The sequence below is a fragment of the Choloepus didactylus genome, chromosome 9 (assembly GCF_015220235.1).
Source record: "Choloepus didactylus isolate mChoDid1 chromosome 9, mChoDid1.pri, whole genome shotgun sequence".
NCBI classification, from domain to species: Eukaryota; Metazoa; Chordata; class Mammalia; order Pilosa; family Megalonychidae; genus Choloepus; species Choloepus didactylus.
Genome location: NC_051315.1, coordinates 98,895,990 through 98,921,879, shown reverse-complemented (window position 1 = coordinate 98,921,879; position 25,890 = coordinate 98,895,990). Strand labels below are relative to the sequence as shown.

At 38.5% G+C, this 25,890-nt stretch overlaps 1 protein-coding gene across 2 annotated transcripts in view; it reads left to right on the top strand.

Annotated features, from left to right (window-relative positions):
* GPR1 (G protein-coupled receptor 1) overlaps window positions 1-19,045 on the top strand; it is a 56,600-nt gene extending 37,555 nt beyond the window's left edge. Inside the window, exons 1-2 of one of the 2 annotated variants that reach the window (XM_037849841.1) lie at window positions 17,190-17,255; window positions 17,641-19,045. In XM_037849841.1, the coding sequence (XP_037705769.1) occupies window positions 17,668-18,735 (1,068 nt within the window). In that variant the 5' untranslated portion in view covers window positions 17,190-17,255; window positions 17,641-17,667 and the 3' untranslated portion in view covers window positions 18,736-19,045. Of the gene's footprint in view, window positions 1-17,189; window positions 17,256-17,640 lie in introns of those variants that run through there. The other variant, XM_037849840.1, reaches the window with a different exon arrangement.
* Window positions 19,046-25,890: the final 6,845 nt, after the last annotated feature.

Genomic DNA, 25,890 nt, shown 5'->3' with positions numbered 1-25,890 from the left:
AACAAGAGGATACCTTCACTGCAGAAAGGCTGATGGTGTCCAGAATAACTGTGTCAGCGGAGAAGGCACGTGGCTGGCATCTGCTGGTCCATTTTCCAGGTTGCATTTCAAAATGGCTTTCTCCAAAAGGTCTATGGGCTTCTGTCTCTTTTAGCTTCTCTCAGCTCTCTGCTTGGTTCTCCTGGGCATTTCTCTCTAAGCATCTGTGAGTCCTCTCTTAGCTTCTCTAGATCAATCTCTGGACTTCATCTCTTAGCTTAGCATCTCCAAATGTCCTTCTGTCTGCATCTCCTAGCATCTCCAAGCATCTAGGTCTGTGTCAGTTCTTAGCTTCTCCCAGGGGCAAACTCTGGATTACATATCTTAGCTTCCCTCCAAAATTCCTCTTTCAGCTTCTCTGAGCTCCTTCTCTCTGTGAGCTCTCTTAAAGGACTCCAGTGATCTAATTAAGACCCACCTGGAATGGGCAGGTTCAAACCTCCATGGAAGTGATCTAATAAAAAGGTCTTACCTACAGTTGGGTGGGTCACATCTCCATGGAAACAACCTTATCAGAAGGTCCCACCCTAATCAAAAGACTAAAAATTCTGCCCCCATAAAACATGGGTTTTGTGGAGGACATAATAGATTCAAACAAGCACACTCTGTTCCCCTCTCCATGGTGTACTGTTTTTAGTCCAACACTGATAATAATCAATGGTTATATTTATTGGGGCTTGTTTATGTACTAGGTACTGAGCTAATCGCTTTTTGAGGATTTTCTCATGTGATCACATAAACCTTATGGGTTAGGTACTATTGCTATCCACAGTTGACAAGTGAGGAAACTCATGTTTTGGGGCAGGTAATTTGCCCAAGATCAAAAAGCCAAGAGGAAGGAATGGAATTTGAAGGCAGGCAGTCTGATTCCAGAGTCCATTGACAACTATACTATATTGCCTGATATTTACTTTATACTTTTGTGTTAATTCTCTTGAAGTCTTGAAAAGGATTTGATACTGAAAATTTCTCCCTACCCCAGGGTTAATCATTCACTTTGTTTCCTTAAAGCAATCAACAGAACTGTACAGATTATACAAGTCCAGACACTAACTTCTAGGTGGAGCATTAAAACAACTTACATAAGTAGGTGTTGACTTTCCAAATATGTGCTGTGTCCTCTTTCTCAAACTGTCCAAGTGAAGCATGGGGGTTAGACATGCAGATTAGCCTGCAAGTGCCTTTTATGAAAAGAGCTTGATTCCAGCATAGTGAAAATGAGTATAATTTCATCTCCACTTGATTCAGTTGTGTATTTTTTTTAATAAAGGAAAAAATGTCTTTCTCTTTCCCAGCCTCACTGCTTTTAAAACTGAAGAAAACATTTGTATGCCTAAAATTAGCCAACTTTTATGTCTGGGTAGGTTTTCAATGTGAACTCAATAAAAAAATTATGAAGGTTATACAGTATTCAGTTCAGCTAAACTTCCTGAAGGAGTCTGTTAATTTCCTTAGTGAATGTCACTCCTATATTTCTCCTTCATCTCCAGTCTAACTCTCACTGTCTAAGGCCCCTCTGTTACCTTAATTGTGGCAATAATCTTCACCAATGGATCACCTTGCTTCCAATCTCATCCCTTTCCAATGCATCTCCCAAATTGCTACCAGATGCTCTTTACAAAAACATGACATACAGAGGCCTTCAACATCCTACCACTCCCTTTTATATTGTCTCCTATCCAGCTAAACCAAAATACTTGCATTCTTTCTAACATACTAAGGAATGTGGTCATTTGTCTCAATGTCTGGCATTACGAAGTCATACGGGAACTACAGATAGGCAAGATGTTTTGTCTATTAAAGGATAGGGCTAGGCCAGGTTTGGGGGTGGGAAGGTCAATCTGACCATAACTGTTCCTACAGAGGGTACCACCTCTGACCAGCAAGAGCTGTCACTATTTCTTCCCAACCTTCAGTTTCAATTTACAGCCTCCATGCTTTCCTTCTGGGATGGGGTACGAAATTCATGTTTGGCAGTTTGTGGAAAATACTGAACTATGGCTCTAATAAGCCCAACACACACATGCACACACAAACACACACACACAATCATTCTTTCTTCTCTTGGAAGACAGCCCTTGAAAATTAGTTTGCTGACCATACATGTTTGCTGGGTCATAAATCTGTGGTTTTCACCAGAGAGTTTCTCTCCCTAGTCCATTGATTCTTGCTACTTATTCTTGTCATCCAATCAAAGGCAAAATGCATTCATGTTCCTCCAAAGCCCCTAGGGTTTTCCCAGGAGACACATTCAGCTCTTGAGTTATTTTTAACAAGGTATATGGGAAACTCTACACAGCCAATCTTCATAGTCAAATGTCAACCACCTCAAATCCTTTCCTTAGGTTGGAACCTAAGCTTTCTTAAGATTCTGTAAGGTACTTATTTTTGCAAGGGTTAAAGAAAAGTCATTTAACTCAAAATATGGAACTAAATTAAATCTCTCTTCATTAACCAAATGGTCTGCCAGAAGGGTTCTTTGTGTTTTGTCAAGATAGATAAAACATTTCGCGTTATAGCCAAGCCTCATTTAAATCCACATTTAAAGTCTAATGGTAGACGTTTCTACCAGATGTCCTTCCCCTAAATCATCTGGATTTTATGTTTATCACTAAACTTTCTTCCAGAACTCTTGTAATGAAATTTATTTATTCAGAAAGGAGTTTCAGCTCACTGTCTATTAACATCACAGTAGATCAGAAACCAGTTTATTTAATTCGATATAAAGTTCTGTGCTCCAGAGCTAGACATCCGCAATTTGAGTTTCTTGTGTAAATGTAACCCAAGAATATAATACCATGGGTCCTCGCAGCATCTGAATCTCCACAGTAAACATAAGTCTTCACGTTCTTTGAGAACCAAATGACTGGCATGACTTTCCCGAACTTTGCTCCCCACCAAGCATTTTTCGCATGTTTCTAACAGACTTGGGTGGACCTACGTGTATTCAAGTCTACAGTGCAAGCTTGGCAGTCACTTAAGTAGCTACTCAAAGATTTTATTATCATGTAGATCTTTATGAGTGTCCATTTCAGTTGGAATTATTTATGAGTGTGTATTTCAGTTGGAATTCTTTATTTGCCTTTCAGCAGCACATATGGTTTAAGCAAAATACAGTAGCTATTTCCTCTTTTCAATCGAAGCCTAAAAGCCTCATCCTGGCATTGTTATTGTGCTCTTTAGAGCACTTCCAACTTGAGAGAACCATATAGGTATCTCAATGGAAAGTCCCTGCTAGTCAAGACTGGCAAGACCCTGCCTGTTTAATAAATGACAAATTTTCCTTTAAATCTGTGTTTAACGACCCAATGTTCACCTGCTATCCATCTTCATTTATGGTTACTGTCCAGTAGGGCTCTTTTCATTGACCACACATGTCCTTCCAGTTCCACCTCTGAGTCTTCTTTCAAGTCCTACTACTACTTCTCAAATATATAGATACAGATATATCCACAGGGTTAAATTGAGGACAAATTTGTCCATGTTTTCTTACTGTATGTACTTTTTCCCCTCTCTCTCCTGTCCCACCAAAAATAAACAAATAAATATAATACCACGATTGATGAAACAGCATAATTCTGTTTTTTTAAAGTTTAAAAAGACAACTCTCTATAGGTCCTTAGATTTAATTTGGGAGATATGCACATGGTAGTAAGCTTTCTTTGTAAACTATGTTTTCACTTTGAAATTGCACATGATACTCTGAGCTTGCATTATCATATACTTCATTTATTTTCTCTCTCATATGGTACAGTTTTAATTTGTTCACTAATTTTAAGACCCACCTGGGCCATGCCTCAACTGAAATAACCTAAATAAAAGGTCCTACCCACAATAGGTTTACATCCACAGGAATGGATTAGCTTTAAGAACATGATCTTTCCTGGGGTACAGACAGCTTCAAACCATCACAGGTCTTATAATCAGGGATGGCAGGAAATAGGTTGGGAGGCATTTATCAGGGGGGCTTACCCACCCAGGAGCTTTGACACAGCTGCAAAGAATAGCTTTTGTCCTGGGTGCTGATCCTTTGTTTTGCTGTGCTTTCCAGGGCCCTAATTGGTAAGTTAAATAGAAACCCAGTAAAGGCAGAGATCTGTCCATGGCTTCTTTCCTGGGGATACTGGGAGACCACTTCCCAACTCTGAAGTCAGTCTCCTTTGTCAACTGGGGAGAAGATGGAACTGAAGGTCTTCAGAGAAGCCTCTGTGTAGCATTAAATTTTGTGATTGCCGCCCTAGGACCAAGGAGAACATCATCCATTGTTCTATAAGGGAAAAGGCAAACTCAGACTTTCTATTTCCATTTTAATTCATAGTTTCCTCCCTCACCATTGAAAAGATCAAAGATTATAAGAGTCTGCCTGCCCCAAGGGTGTCAGTTGGCAACTGGACTGAATGTGGTTAACAGCTGTTTTGTTTTAGAAATGTTTTTAAAGTTGGGAAAGTTTCACATTAAAAATATAGATATCCAGCCACTCTTCAAAAACTGGAAGCTCTGGCAAAACTAAGCCCAGGTTTCCCACACGGAAACAATTAACTACAGCTGAGTAGCTGCTGTCTGCTGAAGACAGTCTAGTGTTCTTCAGTTCACCCAAATCCCACTGTCTCCCCAGTATGGCCTTTTTCACCCATTCAAGTTACCTGCCCCTGTGGGCATTTAAATTATGAAAGAAAGGGCAGAGGAACTTTAACCTCTGGCCATAAACAGTATAGGTCTAATGTCATCACAACTCAAGGTCTGTCCTTAGAAAGCAGGATTCTTACCAGCAGCACCTCCACAATCCCACCAGGGTCAATTGAAAAAGCTGCCTCCTATTCAGTCTCCATGGTTAAAAAAGGGTGTTCCCTAAATATCTTCCTGACCTTTGCAGGAGTAAGTGAATTCCCCCCTCAAAAGGCCACATCCTTCCCCTTTCTGTCCTCCCTAAGGGAAGCTCCCCTCTCTCTCTTCCAGTAAGCTTCCGGATGTCATGATCATTATTATGAGTGGCTCTTACCTTCAGGGCTTCTTTCAATATCTTGTCATAAGAGGTGGGCACTGCCAGGGCTCCACCACAGTACTTAAAGACGGGGCCTATAGAGTCTATATTAGTTAGAATATAGTTTCAGCTGCTTTAACAAAAGCCCAAAAGTACAGTGGGTGAAAAACTTTCTTGCTTAATAATCTGGAAGGAAGCGATCCAGAGCGGGCAGGGGCAGCACTACTTTATGAGGTCATCCAGGGACCCAAGCTTATTCTGTCATGTGAAAAAACATGTTTTCCTCACCCATTTGATCCAAGACAGCTCATCACTGCATTCTAGCCCATGAGAAGAGGGAAAAATGGGGTGGTAGAGGACCTGGACTCTAATACAAAGACTCCAAAGTCTGGGAGCCATTTTTTATGTCTCTCTTTTTTTCATATGTAATATCTAGTCTGTGGGGAAAACTGTTGGTTCTATCTTCAAAAAAATCTAGAATCCAATCACTTCTTGTCATCTCCACAGCTACCACCTTGGTCCAAGCCACCTCGTCTTTGGCTAAGATTACTGAGATAATCTCATAACTGGTGTCCTTGATTCCATCTACACTTGCCCTCTCCCTCCAACAGTCTATTCTTAACATAGCAGATAGAAAGATGCTTCTATAAAACAAACCAGATTTTTTTTTTCCTTTGCACAAAATCCTTCAGTGATCTCCTATTTCCCTCAGATTAAAAGCCAAAATCCTTCAAAGACCTCCAAGGATCTATATGACCTGGCCACACACATCCTTGTTGAGCTTCTCTCCTTCCACTCTTCCCCTTGCTCACTGACATCCTTATTGTTTCTTGACTATGCTAGATATGTTCCTGTTGCAGGGCCTTTGCACTGATGTGCCCTCAGCCTGGAAAAACCTACCCTGAAATATCTACATGACTAACTCACTCACCTCCTTCAAGCTTTTGCAGTTGTCTTCTCTTCAATGAGGCCACCTAATTGAAAGTTGAAACCAGCCCACCATTCTCCTTACCTTGCTCTATTTTTTTATTTTTTCTTAAATAAATGTTTAAGAATAACAACATTTTTAAATGATACTCTTTATTTTTTAATCTATTTTTTATAATTTTTTGTGTGAGAAGTTGAAGGTTTACAGAAAAATCATGGAGATAATAGAGACTTCCCATATACTCCCCTTACACACCCATTTCCCCTATTATTAACACATGGAATTTGTGTAGTACCTTTGGTACAATTCGTGAAACAATATCATTACAATACACTATTAACTGTAGCCCGTAGTTGATATTAGGAACAATCCTATGGTTTTGAAAAAATTTTTATTCTAGTAACATAGATACAACCTAAAAATTCCCATTTTCAAATATGCAGTTCAGTGGTGTTGATTTCATTTACAGTGTTGTGCTATCATCACCACCATACATTACCAAAACTTTTCCATCACCCCTAACAGAAACTCTGTACCAATTAAGCATTGACTCCTCATTCCACACCACTCCCAATCCTGGTTGCTGATAACCTGTATTCTAGTTTTTGACTCTATGAATTTGCTTATTCTAATTATTTCATATCAGTGAGTTCATATAGTATTGCTCCTTTTGTGCTTGGCTTATTCACTCAACATGATGTCTTCAAGGTTCATCCATTATTGCATGTATCAGAACTTCATTCCTTTTTATGGCTGAATAATATTCCACTGAATGTATATAATATATTTTGTTTATCCATTGATTGGTTAATGAACATTTGGGTTGCTTCCATCTTTTGGAAATTATGAATAATGCAGCTATGAACACTGCTGTGAAATTATCTGTTCAAGTTCCTGCTTTTAATTCATTTGGGTATATACCTAAAAGTAGATTGCCAGGTTATATGTCACCCTATACTTAACTTTCTGAGGAACCACCAGACTGTTTTCCATGTCAGCTTCCCCATTTTACATCTCCATCAACAATGCTTGAGTGTTCCTTTTTGTCCCTTCCTCTTCAACAGTTGCTATTTTCCATTTTTCTTTTTTTAGAAGTAGCTATTCTAGTGGTGTGAACTGGTATCTCATCATGGTTTTGATTTGCATTTCCCTAATAGTTAATGGTGTTGAGCATTTCTTCATGTGCTTATTGGCCATTTATGTATCTTCTTTGGAGAAATGTCTATTCAAGTCTTTCTGTCATTTTTAAAGTTGGTTATTTGTCTTTTTGTTGTTGAGTTGTAGGATTTCTTTATATATTCTGGATATTATACCTTATCAGACATGTAATTCCCAAATATTTTCTCCCATTCTGTAGGTTGTCTTTCATGATGAAGTCCTTTCACATGCAAAAGTTTCTTATTTTGATGAAGTCTCACTTATCTATTTTTTCTTTTGTTACTTGTGTTTTTGATGTAAAGTTTAAAAACACTTGCCTAACACAAGGTCCTGAAGATGCTTCCCTGTTTTCTTCTAGGAATTTTATAGTTTTTTGGTTCTTATATTTAGGTCCTTCTTCCATTTTGAGTTAAATTTTGCATATGGTGTTGAGGTAAGGGACCACCATCATTCTTTTGCATATGGCTGTCCAGTTTTCCCAAAATCATTTGTTGACAAGATTAGTCTTTCCCCTTTGCTTGGACTTGGCACCCTTGTCAAAAATACATTGACCAAAGGGAGATGGAGGATAAGATGGCGGCATAGAGAGGAGTAGAAGCTAGTTAGTCCCCCTTGAACAACTAGTAAATAACCTGGAACAACTGCTGGGAGACAAACGTTATTGTCCACACATCGTAAATAAAAACTGCGGACCCAAGCCAAGAGCCCCTTCCCCATGGTAGCCCAAACTGCAAAGCCTTGCTGTGCTAGAGAGCAGCACTCTCTGAACAAGTGAATATACCTCAGCCCAGCTCCAACTGAGGTTTTAATTAACAAATGTTGACTGCTCAATACAAGCTATGAATCCCCAAAAAGCAGCCAGAAACTTTTGGTAACAAATGACCTTGGAGAGCTGGAGGACCTCTCTGGGAGTGAGGGGGAGCCCAGAGGACCAGGTGTTGTCTCTGGCCAATGGATGAAACTGAGGGTGACCATGGACTGGCCCTGAAGGGGGGCTTTCTGTCCTTTTTTCAGCTCAGTGGAGAAAGCCTGAGCCATTTTCAGCTCCCAGCACTCTGACTCAGAGAAGGATGGAGATAGCAGAGGCAGAGAGACTATTCGAATGCAAATGATATCTCCCCAGGGGCTGTATTTTCCCTAAGAGGAAAGAGGTGATGCCAAGCTTTACTATTGGGCTTCCATTCAGAACCAGACCCCAGAGCCTGGGGGAAAACAGCCACAGGCCACACCTCCTTACACCAGTCTCAGGCTACACGCTGACAGGTGTCACCTGCTGGGCAGAAAAGCACAGTGGTTTGAGGCCTCAAAGGATGTATCAATCTTCTAAGACCTGATACTTTTGCCTCCTTCTGAGACCTGAGCCTGTTCTGGTCTGAGAAAACCTGATTGGGGTAACCAAGGAAACCTGATGCCTAGACAGAAGAAAACTACAACCTACACTAAGAAAAATAAAGTTATGGCCCAGTCAAAGGAACAAACTTACACTTCAGCTGAGGTGCAGGAATTTAAGCAACTAATGCTAAATCAATTCAAAAAGCTTAGTGAAAATATGGCAAAAGAGATGAAGTGTATAATGAAAACACTGGGCGAACATAAGGTAGAAATTGAAAGTTCGAAAAAACAACTGGCAGAATCTATGGAAATGAAAGGCACAACACAAGAGATGAAGGACACAATGGAAACATACAACAGTAGCTCTCAAGAAGCAGAAGAAAACACTCAGAAACTTGAGAGCAAGATATCTGAAAGCCTACACACAAAAGAACAGATAGAGAAAAGAATGAAAAAATATGAGCAACATCTTTGGGAATTGAATGACAACATGAAATGAAGGAATGTACATGCCATGGGTGTTCCAGAAAAAGAAGAGAAGGGAAAGGGGGCAGAAGCAATAATAGAGGAAATAATCAATGAAAATTTCCCATCTCTTAGGAAAGACATAAAATTACAGATCCAAGAAGTGCAGCATGCCCCAAACAGAATAGATATGAATAGATGTACACCAAGACACCTAATAATCAGATTATCAAATGTCAAATACAAAGAGAGAATCCTGAAAGCAGCAAGAGGAAAGTGATCCATCACACACAAAGGAAGCTTGATAAGACTATGTGCAGATTTCTCAGTAGAAACCATGGAGGCAAGAAGGAAGTGGTGTGATACATTTAAGATACTGAAAGAGAAAAACCACCAACCAAGAATCCTATATCTGGCAAAACTGTCCTTCAAATATGAGGGAGAGTTTAAAATATTCTCTGACAAACAGACAATGACAGAATTTGTGAACAAGATACCTGCTGTACAGGAAACACTAAAGGAAGCACTGTAGACAGATAGGAAAAGACAGGAGTGAGAGGTTTGGAACCACAATTTTGGGAGATAGTAGCACAGCAATGTAAGTACACTGAACAAAGATGACTGTGAGTATGGATGAAAGAGGAAGGCTAGGAGCATGTGGGACACCAGAAGGAAAGAGGAAAGATAAAGATTGGAACTGTAAAATTCAGTAAAACCTAGAGTGCGCAACAATTGTGATAAAAGGTACAAATATGTTTTTACATGAGGGTGTACAAATGAATCTCAACCATGCAAGGTGTTAAAAATAGGGTGAGATTGGGGGGAAAATACAATCAATGCAAACTAGAGACTATAATTAACAGAAACATTGTGTTATGCTTCCTTTAATGTAACAGAGGCAATATACCAAAGCTAAATGCATTTGGAGGGGTGGGGCATATGGGAGGGGTGTGGGTCTCTTGGCATTGGGGATGTTGTCTGACTCTTTATTCTACTTTGCTTTAATGCTATCTTTCCTTTTATCACTTCCTAGCTGTCTTGTTTTTTTTCTCTCTCTCTTTCATTTTTTTTTCTCTTGTCTCTCTAGCTTCTTTGACTCTTCCTCCTTCTTTGTGGAAGAAATGGAGATGTCCTTATATAGATAGTGGTGATGGTGGTGAATACATATAAACATGACTATACAGGGAACCACTGATTGTTTACTTAGGACAGAATGTATGGTGTGTGAACAAAACCATCTTAAAAAATGGGTTGATGAAGAAACCTTGAGGGCGCTATATTCAGTGAAATAAGACAGACACATAAGGACAAATATTGTAGGGTCTCACTGATATGAACTAGTTATAATATGTAAACTCATAGACATGAAATATAAGTTACCAAGAAATAGAACGAGGCTAAAGAATGGGGAGTGGTTGCTTATTATGAGCAGAATGTTCAACTAGGGTGAACTTAAATGTTTGGAAGTGGACAGAGATGATAGTAGCACATTGTGAGAATGGCTAACAGTGCTGAATGGTCTATGAATGTGATGGAAAGCATAAGCTCAGCATCACATATGTCACCAAAAGGAAAGTTGGAGGTTAAAAGATAGGAATGTATAAAACAGAATGTTATGGTAGACAATGTCTGTGATTAACTGTACAAATATTAGAAATCTCTCTCATGAGCTAGAGCAAATTTATGACAATATAACTGGAAGTTAATAATAGAGGGGCATATAGGGAAAAAAATACCTATAGCAAAGTATATACTACAGTTAGTAGTATTTTAACATTCTTTCATCAACAGTAACAAATGTACTATACCAATACTATGAATCAATAATGGAGGGGGATGGTTAGGGGTATGGGAGGATCTGAGTTTCTTTCTTTCGTCTTTACTTCTTTTCTGGAGTAACGAAAATGTTCTAAAAATTGAAAAAAAAATTAATTGTGGTGATGGATGCACAGCTGTATGGTGGTACTGTGGGCAATTATACACTTTGGATCTTTGGATAATTGTATCATTTGTGAGCAATCTCTATAAAAAATATGTATTAAAGAATATGTTGGCCATAGACATGAAAACTTATTTCCGAACTCTCAATTCCATTCCATTGGTCTATATGTCTGTCCTTATGCCAGTACTATTCTGTTTTGATTAATGTAGTTTTGTACTAAGTTTTAAAATTGGGAAGTGTGGGTCCTTCAACTTCATTCTTCTTTTTCAAGATGGCTTCAACTATTTATGGTCCCTTTTCCTTCCATATAAATTTGATGATTGGCTTTTCCATCTCTGCAAAGAAAGCTGTTGAAATTTTGATTGGGATTGTGTTGAATATGTAAATCACTTTGGGTAAATTGACAGTTTAAAATATTTATTCTTCCCATCCATGAATACAGGACATCCTTCCATTTATTTATGTCTTTTTACAATTTTTTTTAGCAATGTTTTGTAGTGTTCCATGTATAAGTCCTTTATATCCTTGGTTAAATTTGTTCCTAGATATTTGATTCTTTTAGTTGCTGTTTTAATTTCCTAGTTGCCAAAGCAATTACCAAGCAGTGGTTTGGCTTAAACAATGGGCATTTATTGGCTCACAGTTTTGAGGCTAGGAGGAGTCCAAAGTTAAGGTGATGCTTTCTCCCAGAAGACTGCAGCATTCTGGGGCTGGCTGTCAGTGATCCTCGGTCCTTGGCTTTTCTGTCACATAGCAATGCACATGATGGCCCCTCCTGATTTCTCTTTTCTCTTCTGTAGGTTTTGTTGACTTAGTTTCTGGCTACTCCCTGTGGCTTTCTGTCTCTCTCAGACCTTCCCAATAAGGCCTTCAGTAATAGGATTAACACCCATATTAATTAAGGTGGGCCACAACTTAACTGAAATAACCTCAACAAATGATCTATTTACAAGAGTTCACACCCACAGGAGTGGATTATGTGTAAGGGCAGGTTTTTCTGGAGTTCATAGCATCAAACCACCACAATTGCTATTGTAAATGGAATTTTTTTTCTTGATTACCACTTCAGATTGTTCATTAATAATGAACTACTAATTTTGTGTGCTGATCCTTACTCCACCACTTTGCTGAATTCATTTATTAGCTTTCATAGCTTTGTTGTGGATTTTTCAGTATTAGCTATATATAGGATCATGTTCTCTGCAAATAAGGAAAGTTTTAATTTTTCCTTTCCAATTTGAATGCCTTTTATTTCTTTTTCTTGCCTAATTGCTCTGGCTAGAATTTCTGATACAACATTGAATAACCATGGTAACAGTGGGCATTCATGTCTAAGAGGGAAAGCTTTCAGTCTTTCACTATTGAGTTGAAGAAGTTTCCTTGAATTCTTAGTTAAAAAATTTTTTTTAGCAAGAAGAGGTGCTGGATTTCTCAAATGCCTTGTCTGCATCAGTTAAGATGGCCATGTGTGTGTGGTTTTTGTTGTTGTTGTTCTATTAATGTGGTGTATTACATTAATTGGCTTTTGAATGTTGAACCATCCTTGCATACCAGGGATAAATCCCACTTGATCACAGTGTATAATTATTTTAATGTGCTGTTGGATTCAGTTTGCTAGTATTTTGTTGAGGATTTTTGCATTTATATTCATAAGGGATATTGGTCTGTAATTTTCTTTTCTTGTGGTATCTTTTTCTGGCTTTGATATGAGAGTGATGTTGGCCTCATACAATGAGTGAAGGAGTGTTTCCTCCTCTTCAATTTTTTGGAAGAGTTTGAAAAGGACTAGTGTTAATCCTTCTTAAATGTTTGGTAAAATTCTCCAATGAAGTCATATGGTCCTGGACTTTTCTTTGTTGGGAGGTTTGTGATAACGAATTTAATCTCTTTACATGTTATTAATCAGTTGAGATCTTCTATTTCTTTTTGAGTCAGTGTTGTAGTTTGCGTGTTTCTAGGAAATTTTTTCAATTTCATCTAGGTTATCTAACTTGTTGGTGTATAGTTGTTCATAGTATCTTCTTAAAATCCTTTTTATTTCTTGAGGTCAGTAGCAATACACTGCCTTTCATTTCTGATTTCAGTTATTTTTGTCCTCTCTTTTTTCTTTATCAATCTAGCTAATGGTTTGTCAATTTTATTGATCTTTTCAAAGAACCAACTTTTGGTTTGGTTTCTCTCATTTTTGTTTTTTTCTCTCATTTTGGTTTGTTTCTCTCATTTTTTCATTCTCTGTTTCATTGATCTCCACTCTAATCTTTGTTAATTCCTTCCTTCTGCTTGCTTTGGGTTTAGTGTGTTCTTCTTTTTCTAGATCCTTCAGTTTTGAGGTTAGGTTTCTGCTTTGATTTGGTATGTCCGTATCTGGTATTCTTTGTTGATGGTTTCTGTAGTTAGATTTTGTTCCTCTGGATGGGTAACATTCCCTGTTTCTTTGTTTGTATCGTAATCTTTTGTTGCATGTACATTTTAATAAAGTGTTAACTTTGGGATTTAATCCCTCTTGTTCCTTAAGTTTGTATCTAGCTAGTGATATGACAGTTGTTCTAGTTTGCTAATGCTGCAGAATGCAAAACACCGGAGATGGATTGGCTTTTATAAAAAGGGGGTTTATTTGGCTACACAGTTACAGTCTTAAGGCCATAAAGTGTCCAAGGTAACACATCAGTAATCGGGTACCTTCACTGGAGGATGGCCAATAGTGTCTGGAAAACCTCTGTTAGCTGGGAAGGCACATGGCTGGCATCTGCTCCAAAGTTCTGGTTTCAAAATGGCTTTCTCCCAGGACGTTCCTCTCTAGCAAGCTTGCTCCTCTTCAAAATATCACTCACAGCTGCACTGAGTTCTTTCTCTTTGAGTCAGCTCATTTATATGGCTCCCCTGATCAAGGCCCACCCTGAATGGCTGGGGCCATGCCTCCATGGGAATATCTCATCAGAGTCATCACCCACAGCTGGGTGGGGCACATTCCAAGCAAATCTAATCAGCACCAAAACGTCTGCCCCACAAGACTACATCAAAGATAATGGCGTTTGGGGGACACAATACATTCAAACTGGCACAACAGTGATTTGCTAAGTGCTAAGAGCTGGCAAAAATGACTCAATACAAAAAACAACTTTCACCCTCTCTTCACAAATTGGCTCTGAGTTGGCTTGTGCTCTCCTTAAGAATTTAGCCCTTCTATCAGGAAAATCAGCCCAAGGTGAATGTGAAGTGCAGGGTCCTCTTTGTCTTTTCTGAGCTTGTGTCTTAACCTGGGCTTGTGCTTGCTCATTGCCTTAGTAATTCCACTATTTACAGGAATTCAAAAGCAGGTAATTCTCTGTCCAAGGTGTCTTTGACTTAAAATTTTCTGACACTGCTTTAGCAGTCTGCTTCTGCCTGCAAGGCAAGTTTCTGGAAGGGGGAGACAGAGATGAGTTTCCTGGTTCAGTCTTTCAGGATGCCACCCAATAGATTGACAAGGACATAGAGGCACTCCAGTATAAACATAGAGGTTACTCCACTCCCTCCAGAGTAGGGTCGGGGACCCACATTGGGAGCACATTGGCTCTACACTGCTCAGGGAGAGAGTGGGGAAGGGGCAGCAAGACCACCACAAGCTTCTCCTACCATTTGTAAAGCTGTATTTTCTTGATTTGGCACTCTCCTAGTTACTGCAACCCTTGAACGGTTTTCCAGACTTTAAGGAAGATATCTCTGCCAGTTTTTGCTAGGTGTTCAAAGACTCTGTGGGCATCTTATGCCACCATCTTGGTCCTTAGCATCAGCACTTTCCATTTTAACACACTGTTTTTTAATTATTTTTAAAATTATTTTCATTGTCGACTGTCTATTTCCTCCTGCTGGAATATAAGTTCCAAGAGAGAAGAAATAGTTGACTATCTTATTTAGTGAAGAATCCCAATCAGCTAGAATAGTGCCTCACAAATGTAAGCCCTTACTATTTGCTGAATGAATACATAATATGAATTCAGAAATGGTAGTAGCTAGTTCTAGGTAAGCCCCTAGATACTTGGGTAGGTCTAAGTGAGCTTTGGAAACTTAATTAGATCTGGTGGCACCTGCAGAGTATAAGCCAATAGAAAAACAAGGTATAATAATTCTGCCTGCTCGAGGCTTGTTGCCGTATTACCCCTTACTTCTCTCCTTTCTCCACCTCACCCTTACCCCTCACCATTTCCACCACACATAAAAATATCTGCTTTAAGTCATAGAGAAATCCTAATTTATATTTTCCATGAAGTATTGTGCTGGGCAACATTCAGCTCCCCTTGAAGATCCTTCTCAAAACTTGAACTAGTCTTCATATCTAACTTACTCATCTGTTTTCTGGAAGGACTTCCTATCTGGTACAGGACTTCCTGTCTGAGGGAATTCTTTTCAGATAGATCACTCATCCTCAAGAAACCCCCTACCCCCTCAAGAGAGTCAGGAAGAAGGGGGTGGCTGGTACACTTCAACAGGCCCTATAGTCATGCTGCCCCAGAAACATCAGTAATGACATTGGAAGGAAGAGCATCCTGACTTTGGTGAGGATAGTGCTGTGTGCAATTAGGGGATTTCCATGGGCTTTTCTATATTTGGACAATGAGTTTCCATCTACCTACCACTTAGGGTTTTGTTAGGTGATGCAGACTACCACCTGTGCCATATGGCTTCAAAACTGCTAATAGCCTAGAGAGGATTATAGGCACCAGCAAGGTAAGTGTATCCTCGTATGCAGGCAGAAAACCAAGACAGGGAGTTTGAGACTAGGCTGTACACAATTTTACACTGGGGAGGGTCAGTCACCAGAAGGAGTGGAGAAGGCAGGGTAAGATCCCAGGCCCAAAATAACAGGGCAGCAAGAAGAAGCCAATTCTTGCCCATGGAAATAGGATATTCTAGGGAAAGGATTGGTTATCAAGGAACAAGGCAAATTCCCAGTGATAGAACTGTGTCAGTCAGAGAGATTCTGGCAGCTGCATTAACTTAGGGGTAAACCTAAGTTAAAAGCTCTGACCTGAAGCTTTTAAAATTACATTTGGTTCTAAACAAGTTTAGGAAGAAAGCCAATCAATTATTAAGCATATGCTAAGTACCTGTGATATGTTAATAATTTTACTAGGCATTGGGATGTGCAGAGATTACAGTCATTGTCACAGTCTGGCAGGGGAGAAATTTTTAAAAAAATCATTGACATTATAATGTATTAAGTGCGATAAGTATATACAGGAGAGGGGAATATCATACAAAAGAGGGGAATATCGTAGGGTTAGAAGCTCCAGCTCTATGTCCAACAGATCTGAATTTAGATCTTGATTCTCCACTTATAGATTGTGGGATCTTGGGCAATTCACCAAGCTTCTCTGGGCTCTGGTATCCTTTCTTGATTATTGTGAGGATCAAATCAGATCATATATGCCTATCACATAGTAAGTTCTAAATAACTTTGGCTATTATTTTGAATAATAATAATTATTATTATAATTGCCTGAGGGGAGGTGATGTCAGGAAATGTTTTTAAGAAAAGGTAGCATTTGGCTGAATATTGAAGAACAACAAGAAGTTGGCTGGATCTGGAGTGGAAGGAAGCTAACAAATTGCTCTTGTTTTTTAATGGATGCCCTGACAGTTTCCTCATATGATTTTAGTTAAGATAATGAATTCAGTGTTAGTTGAGTTATTTGAGATGCCTGTCAGTAACATAGGATGTTTTGGCCTCTTTTATCTGACTCCCCTATATATACTAAATATTGGGTTTGCCCCATTAATGATTGCTTCTCAATGAAATGAATACAACTGTTAATCATTTTTCAATTTGATTTTGAATACTACTGAGAGAAATAATCAACAGAAAATAAAATTGATGAAGCTGAAATTGCACCCCAGTAAAATTTGTTTGAGTTGAAAAACTGACATTCAAGTCTTCTTAACCCAGGAAACCTGGCCTTGGTAGGAAAAAAATAAAAAGGCCACAAAAACATACTTTGGTAGAAATTATAATAGATAAAACTTGGTATGGACAAAAATAAATAAAGGAATAAGTAAAACTGATTGATGAATCAAATATTTGTTGTAAAATTATTGTAGAAAAGAATTATTTCCAAAGAAAGGAATTTCAGTAAAATAAAACTTTACATAAAACTTAACTCATTCTATAGGAAATTAATATAAAAATTAAATGATCACAACAAACTTCACTTAAAAGCTTGATGAAAAGTCATTCACATTTACATAATTCTTATTAACATGTTTGTATTCATAACTATGAATTAAAATATCCCTGGGTGCAAAATAGTGGGTAAAAATCTCCAGGACTTGCCTGTGACATCTAGGTAGATGAGTTCGGGAAGCAGCTGGAACTCTGTAATTGGAATTCACAAAGTCAGGACTGGAAATACAGATTTTGAAGTCATCACTATGTAAGTATTAATCATCACTGGATAACATACTTCTTGAGCACAGGAACTGTTTTCTCTTGCATATTCCATAAAATAATAATGCACAGTAGTCACCTAATAAATGCTTGTTGAATTTTAGATTCTTTCTTGTCAACCCTGCAAGTATTATGAACAGAGAAACTGCACTGGTAAAGTCATTCACTTTAATTTGGCAGTTACTTAACACCTTACAAAAATGACTCACAGCTTCAAGAGAGATAATCAGAGTGAAACTGAGGACCAGCAAGACTTGGATACCTATAGTGTAATCAAAAGTCCTACCAAGGAATATACTATGTTCCTTATCATTCACTGAACTTTTTTTCTTCTTTAAATTTTTTTTTCTTTTTGAAATTTGCCTCTATAGATTTCCTCATCTCCACATAGCAAGGACATGGAAGATCTAGAAGAAACATTATTTGAAGAATTTGAGAACTATTCCTATGCCCTGGAATATTACTCCTTGGAGTCAGATTTGGAGGAGAAAGTCCACCCGGGAGTTGCTCACTGGGTGTCCCTAGCCTTATACTGTTTAGCATTTGTTCTGGGTATTCCCGGAAATGCCATTGTCATTTGGTTCACGGGGTTCAAGTGGAAGAAGACAGTCACCACTCTCTGGTTCCTCAATCTGGCCATCGCGGATTTCATCTTTGTTCTCTTTCTGCCCCTCTACATCTCCTATGTGGCCATGAATTTCCACTGGCCCTTTGGCAAATGGTTGTGCAAGGCCAATTCCTTCATTGCCCAGTTGAACATGTTTGCCAGTGTTTTCTTCCTGACAGTGATCAGTTTGGACCGCTATATCCACTTGATCCATCCTGTCTTGTCTCATCGATGCCGAACCCCAAAGAACTCCCTGATTGTTATTACATTAGTCTGGCTTTTGGCTTCTCTGATTGGTAGTCCTGCCCTATATTTCCGGGACATTCTGGAGTTCAATAATCACACTATTTGCTATAACAATTTCCATGAGAATGATCCTGACCTCACTTTGATGAGGCACCATGTTCTGACCTGGGTGAAATTTATTGTTGGGTACCTCTTCCCTTTGCTAACAATGAGCATTTGCTATTCTTGTCTCATCTTCAAGGTGAAGAAGCGAAGCATCCTGACCTCCAGTAAGCATTTCTGGACAGTCCTGGCTGTGGTTATGGCCTTTTTAATTTGCTGGACTCCTTATCAGCTGTTTAGCATCTGGGAGCTCATGATTCACCACAATAGTTATTTCCACCATGTACTGCAGGCTGGAATCCCCCTCTCCACTGGTCTGGCATTCCTCAATAGTTGCTTGAACCCCATTCTTTATGTCCTAATTAGTAAGACATTCCAAGTTCACTTCCGTGCCTCAGTTGCTGAGATACTAAAGTATACGCTGTGGGAAGTTAGCTGTTCTGGCACAGTGAGTGAACAACTCAGGAACTCTGAGACCAAGAACCTGTGTCTCTTGGAAACAGCCCAATGAGTAATTATTTTTCCACAAATCAGCGCAAAGCTTTTGTGTGTCTCCTGACATGTAATTTCAGATTAAATTTGGTTCCAAGATATACCACTGAATATGTTTTTTTTTGGTTTTGGCTACTTTATTGGCATCACATTTTTGTGTGAACATGAACTTCAGGAAGACTTTTAAGTGTTTTTTCTGCAAGTTAAATTATCTGAGTCATTCTTGCTTATTATACTATAGTGGATTAATCACTATTGTTGAAGCAAGTTCAGTTATTAATTTTTTAATCTTAATAACTTCTTAAATGCCCTAAACCTTAATACTAAATGCATGATGAACTAATTTCAAAAATGTTAAAATGTTTGCTTAAGATCATTTTAACTTTGTGCAAATAACCTATTGGAAATATTTTTAAATGTCATGTGTACTTAATCTCTTTATTTTATGTAATCTATGTATAAACATTTATGAATTAAAGTAATACTTGGTTATATTAATATAAAATATCTATTCTAATTATCTATTAATACATAATAAACTGCTTCAAAACCCAGTGGCTTAAAATTTTTTTAAATTTATTATTATTATGGCTCACAATTCCGAAGGTCAGGAATTCAAACAAGGTATAGAAGAGAGTTTTGTCTCCCTGCTTCACTACATCTGGAGACTCAGCTGGACTGGGATGACTGAACCAGCTGAAATTGGGGAAAGCTTGGGGCTAGTGAAGCAGCTTTCTTCCTTCCTTTCTCATCTCTTCGCCCCTCCTCTCCTTCTCTTTCTTGTCTTCTTTCCCTCTCTATACAAAGCTTCTCAAGCATGGATCCTCAGGGTTGTCTGACTTCTACATGGCAGCTCAAGGCTCCAAGAGACCAAAATGGAAATTGCTAGTCTTCTTGAGGGCTAAGTAGGCCCAGTGCTGGCATAGTGTCACTTTTACTTTACTCTTGGCCAAAGCAGTCATAGGCCAGCTCAGATTCCAGAGGAGGAGAAATTGACCCCAGAGACAGGAGCCCAGAGACATTTTGGGGAAAGCCATTTTGAATCCAGAACCCAGGAGCAAAGGACCAGCAGATGCCAGCCACGTGCCTTCCCAGCTGACAGAGGCGTTCTGGATGCCATTGGCCTTTCTTCAGTGAAGGTAACCTCTTGTTGATATCTTAGTTTGGACACTTTCATGGCCTTAGAACTGTAAATTTGTAACCTAATAAATCCCCTTTATAAAGCCAGTCCATTTCTAGTATTTTGCATAATGGCAGCTTAAGCAAACCGGAACACATGCCTTAAGAGAGCCAAGGATAAAGTACAGATTGTTCAGAGAAGAAAGTTATTGCATCCAGCTGTGGAGATAAGGAACATCTTCATGGAGGAAGTGGTGTTTATAGATGAAAAAGGAAGAAACACTTGAAATCTGTGTCTGCCTTTGGAGTTTCATAAAGATCTCACTCTTGTCCTTATCTCTGCTGGTAGCCTTGTCTTTTCTAAATACAAACTTTGCTACTTACTACAATTTCTAGTTAATTTTCTGTAACTTTTTAATTTTCTTTTGAAACTTATGAGGACAGCTGTGTAACTTTTCAGATCAGTATCCTTTTTATTTCATCTCTTCTTAGTTTTTGGAAAAGCCAAAATCAGATCATTTATTGGCTATGTTCTTAACTGTTAGTGGCATGCAACAATCAGATCTGGTTTGGGAAGTTATTCTAGAAAAATATGTGACACAACGCAGCATAACCCAAACTTCTATCATTCCCAAACTTCATGGTTTCTGTCATATTGAGTATGGGCTAAGGAAACGTAGGGAAAGAAAGGCTCATTGTGAGTTTCCGGTCATTTTTGCAGGCTTTAACCTTGTCTGCACTTTCCCCCACCCGCACCAGGGGTTGAGATGTTCCCCACTCTTAGAGCCCCCTTGGCCCTCAAGTGACAGGCCCTGGGTTCCCAGGAGCAGGAGAAAAACTGGAGGATCCAAGAGAGAAAAGAGAACTCTTTAGGCTCATCCTTAATTTGGGCAAACGGAGACTCAAAGAGGAAGGCTGAAGAGCAGGAAGGGGATAAAGCAATCAAGGATGGAAGGAAATTATGAAGCAGGTAGTTTCTGGAAGTTAGATTTCAGGGGAGTGCTTCCTAACTCTGGTTAGTTAGGAACCCATTCAGAGCCAATTTTCCCACTAGGCTTTAGGGACACAGCATCTAGGGCCTGTGAGCTTTCCAAGGGCCTGTGAAATTGAGACAAAAAAAATTATTGAAACACTAAAAAGAAACTTGAAAAAGTTAAAATTAATAAATACTAATTACATATCTATAAATCACAACATTGTCTATTAGTCAAGTGAAGTATTTCATAATTATATAAAATTATATCTAATAAGGGATTTCAATATGTTTGATATAAATAGTGGAGCTTCCAAAAAAGAAAGATGACTTAGGGTTTGCAAAGCTCTTAGAGGAGCTCTGAATTCGTCTGAGTACTGTTTGATATGCTATGGGCCCTCTTCCCAGAAATCTACTTTTAAATAAAATTTTAGGAAGTTCTTAACCCTGGATTGAGAATAGCAGTATTAGTGGCTTTAAAAATAGTTGATGGTGGGGGATATAATAGGAATCTACCTGCAGAGAGTAGTGACTAGTACAGGCACTTCCAAGGTTAAATTTTTATTTTCTCCTTGAGGGGAGATCCAAAGAGTTGCATAGGCCCCCAAACGTGAACATGGATTGGGGACTCCAAGCCTTCTCCCCTGGCAATAGGAAATAGGTTAGTGGGACTCTTCAAAGGTCTACTGACCAAGAGTAGGATGTGGGACCAAAAGGACAGAGGGGCTAGAGGAGGGGGCAGGCACTGAAGTAAATTGGGCTGTAACACAAATGAGGCAGGGCAGGGAGTGAGGGGATCAAGTACCTAGCTGGCAGGAGAATATGAAAGATGGACCTCCAGGGACCAAGGCATAGATCCAGTGAGACAGACTTTCTGCCTCCTCCTCAATGGAAAGAAGCTCTTTGCAACAGAGGGTGAGTCCCAGGGCCTAGGAGATTGGAGATGAAAGAGCCTGAGCGCCTGTGGATTCTACCTACAAAACAGATCTTGCATCCCTCTCTACTCTTCATCTCCACTACCACCCCCTAGTGCAAACCACAATCCATAATAGCTAACATACACAGCACTTACTTTCTGTCAATCACTGTTTTAACTTCTTTACATATATTCTTTCATTCACTCTGTATAAAACTATTCAAATTCTTAAATTTTCTCCATATCCCACTGAAAACATCTCTTCTTCTGCTAATAGCACACACACCATGCTGTGGGAAACTCTAGACTCAGGGCTAAGAGACCTTGATTCCAGTCTTGACTCTGCCCCCCTCAAAAACTATGAGCATGAGTTCATAATGGTTTTCCAGGCTTACTTCTCCTCTCCTGTTGGATGAGGGCTAGTGGCCTAGATAATGGTCAGTGCCCTTGGAGTGCTCATGTTTTATCATTCATGTTTTATAATTCTAAACACAAAGTCAATGAAGGGTGATGAATCCTATTATGGAGCACCTCCTTCCCAGGGACCTGCATTGGAGGAGGAAGTCAGTCACTTGCTTGCTGGTGTTCACTGTGGTCCCAGAAGAAAAAATATGAACTCTGACTTATATATTAATACTTTAAAAGTTGTCTTCCCCATCAGCAGCTTCAAACTTATGCAGCTGAAAGCAGAATGCTTGTAAACAACAGGGACCTTTTCTCATTGCTAAAAAGTGTGAAGTGTTAGAACACTTTTTAACAGTATTAAGAAATCAGAAATAACTGCAATATAACTTACAGAACTAACTTCCTGCAAAGGGATATCTATAGTAATTGAAATGCCAGTGAACTCTTTAATGACTCAGAAGTCCCAACTGAAGAATACTTGAAGTACACTAACTCTTAGGTTTAACAGATGCCAACTTCTGAGTTGAAATTCCTGGTTTTATATTATTTTCCAAATCGTAAAATATTCAAAACTCAAGGAGCAATTCAAAAAGCAAATTGTTTTTCATAAAGCAAATTAAGTCACAGCAATAAGTGTAGGCTCTCTAGTTTGAACTTCTTTTTCTCTTCTTTCAAAAGCCTGGTGACACCTCTTGTAGCAAGCAGACAGACTCCTTGCAAAGCATTCCAGTCACTATAGACACGTCCACATTGTTTTTAGAACTGGAAGAGAGGTTCCATCGTTTCCTTTAAGATTGACAGGAGTGATATCCCAGAACTTCAGCCAAATAATCTAAATTTTTCCTACTGAAATCTAAGCTTGTTTCTTGTTGGGAGAAAGTTAAAATTTAAACATTTATTTTCCTTTCAGCCAAAAAATTTGGGTCTTACATCATAATGGAAAATAAAAGTGCCAAATGTGAGACAGGCTCCCAACCCAGCCTTAAAGGAAGTTTGTACTGGGTCCACATGGGATAGAAAACTCCCCTTAATCCTAAAATCTGGAATGAAACATAGTAAAGTGTTAACAGTGATTATCTGTGGGTGACAACATTAAGATTTTTTTTTTAATTTTTCATTGTATTTTATTCACCTACAATACACAGGAATAGAAAAGAATCCCTCTGAGATCAACTTATGCTTTATTTAGCAGGTTGCAGTCCATAAACTTCTCCAATACAGCCAAAGCAGAATCAGTTTGTCCATTCCTTTTCTCTTTCCTATATTCACAAACTCTTACTTCAGCTCATTGTGACTTGGGCTACTTACTTTGCCTCAGATTCCTTATCTGTAAAATGTGGAAATGACCATCTCATGGGTTTGCTGGTGAAGATTATATAAGATGGAAATATCTGTAACAGTTATGAACCTGGGCTCTGAAGACAGGATGTCTGGATTTGAATCATGGTCCCAAAACATTCTATCTCTGTCTTTAGCTAAGTTAATTCAACTTTATACACTGTAAAATGGGTATAACAATAGTAGTACCTCACATAGTGTTATTGTGAAAATTAAATGAGTTAATGAATGTAAAGCACTTAGAGCAGTGCTTAGCCCTGTGAATACTTGATACATATTAACTGGTATATACTTATTCAATTAAATACCAGGCATGTTTTGACATAGTTGCTCTGCAAATGTTAGATCCCTTTTCCTCTTGAATGAACATAAAAATCTCACAGGAAGAATAAGTGAACTACACAAAAAATTTTAAATCAGGAGAATTTATAAATGTTATAAAAGAAGCATTATGTGCTAAGAGACTGCAAGGTGTGGGGAAGGAGTAGGATGAAAGAAGCCTATTTGAAAGAGGTATTTGAAGTGCCACCTTGAAGAATGATTACAGTTTTAACAAGTGGAGGTGAGAAAAGAGGCTATTTCAGGTAGGTGGCACAGCAAGAGCAAATATTCAGAGGTTGGAAAACATTGGCTGTGTGCAGAAAAGAAAGAACAGTCCTATTTTATAGGGACATGGTGAAGATAGAAGGCCCATAATTTGGCATCAGAACCAACTACAGAAGGCCTAAAGAATGTGGCTTTAATTCACTAAGTATTTTATATTTCTTCAATGTAACAGACCCTCATTTGGGAAATTTCCTGAATGCAACTATTGTAATCCATACACAGCAGGTAGTTAGAGAATGTCTGTCAGTCTCAATTTTCATTTAAAATTTCCTCGGTGTGATGTTATCTTCCCACCCTCCCTGGGTGGGGGTACAAAGCTGGGATTAAACTGATGAAACAAGTATAAAACTGTCGAAAAGCAGGGATGAAGAACTTTCCCCATTCTACTGACAACACATTATCTGGCCTGTAACTTTGAGAGAAGCCCTGCATTGAGCTGCCCCCTTGCACTTAGTTGAATAATCTCGAGCAAGTCATCTTTCAGAGTTCAGCTTCCTCATCCGTAAATGATAAGTGTCTGTCTTATTCGCAGGCTTATAATGATATACAAATTAGATAATGCATATGGGGCACATAATTTTTTTAGTTTTTTATTCTAGGGACAATAATTGCCATTGCCAGATTGCACTTGTTTGGGGAAAAAAAACCATCCCAATATCCTAAAATGCAAATGTGAACTTTTATACTTGTGTTTTGGTCCATAAACATATTTTTTCATAGTGATAGTCAATAGTATTTGAGCATAATTACTTTCTTAATTATGTTGTTTAAAAAATTTCCATTGAGTACATGCCGTAATTTAATTTGCCATTTCCATTTATGTTAGATTATAAATCTCTTGATCTCCCTGCTTCCATTCCTACCATCACCAGATTAACATTCCACCTTTATCTTGTCACTCTCTGGCTTATGAGGTTCAAATTTATAAGCCAGCCTGTATTTCAAATGCCTCTACAACCCCACCCTATGTAATCCCAACTAAACACTGCAAAGTCCAGCCAAATCATGCCTCCTAAATCATGATACTCTTTCTGCCTTTCAAATCCTCCTGGAAGGTTCTAGTTTTTTTTTTTTTTTTTCACAAATTACTCATTAAAGTCCATTCAGCTCAAATATCAATTCCGCCAAAAAACTCCCACCTTCTCTGACCCTCCAAACTTTTAGAGTACTTGTTTAATCACAGTGTAACGTTTACTCTTCACAATTTTGTGTTTTAACACCCTCCTATAGTGATTTTCTTCTCTTTTGTATCCTTTATAGCATCGAAATCATACTGAAGTTTTCACATTGTCTCCAGCACTGTGCTAGAGATGCTAAACAAGACATGAAAAAATAAGATTTCAGAGTTACTATAATCACGTATGGGGCATACTAAAATGAAGGATCTCTTATTTTTTCTGTCTTTACTTTCCTTCCAATCCAAAGACAGAAACAGAAAAATAAGCATATAAACATGTCTTCTGACTCACTGGTTCAAAAACAGTTCATTCAGTATACTGGCTCACATGCAAATGGCATATATTCAAGGTTTTCTACTGCAGCATTATTCGTAAGAGCAAAAGACTGAAAGCAACCTACAAGTACAATCAATATATTAGTTAAATAAATTATAAGACAATGGATTATGCAACTGACTTCTTAATGCTTTAGAGTAGCTCTGGAAAGAACTAAGAACCTGATTAACATTGGTTGCTTTCATGGAGGTGAACTAGAGACCTAGGGAAAAGGGGACTTCACTATATAGCCTCTGGAATTTCTAACTATGTTGAAATATTATCTATTTTTTAAATGAAATTAAAAGATAGCATTAAAATTAT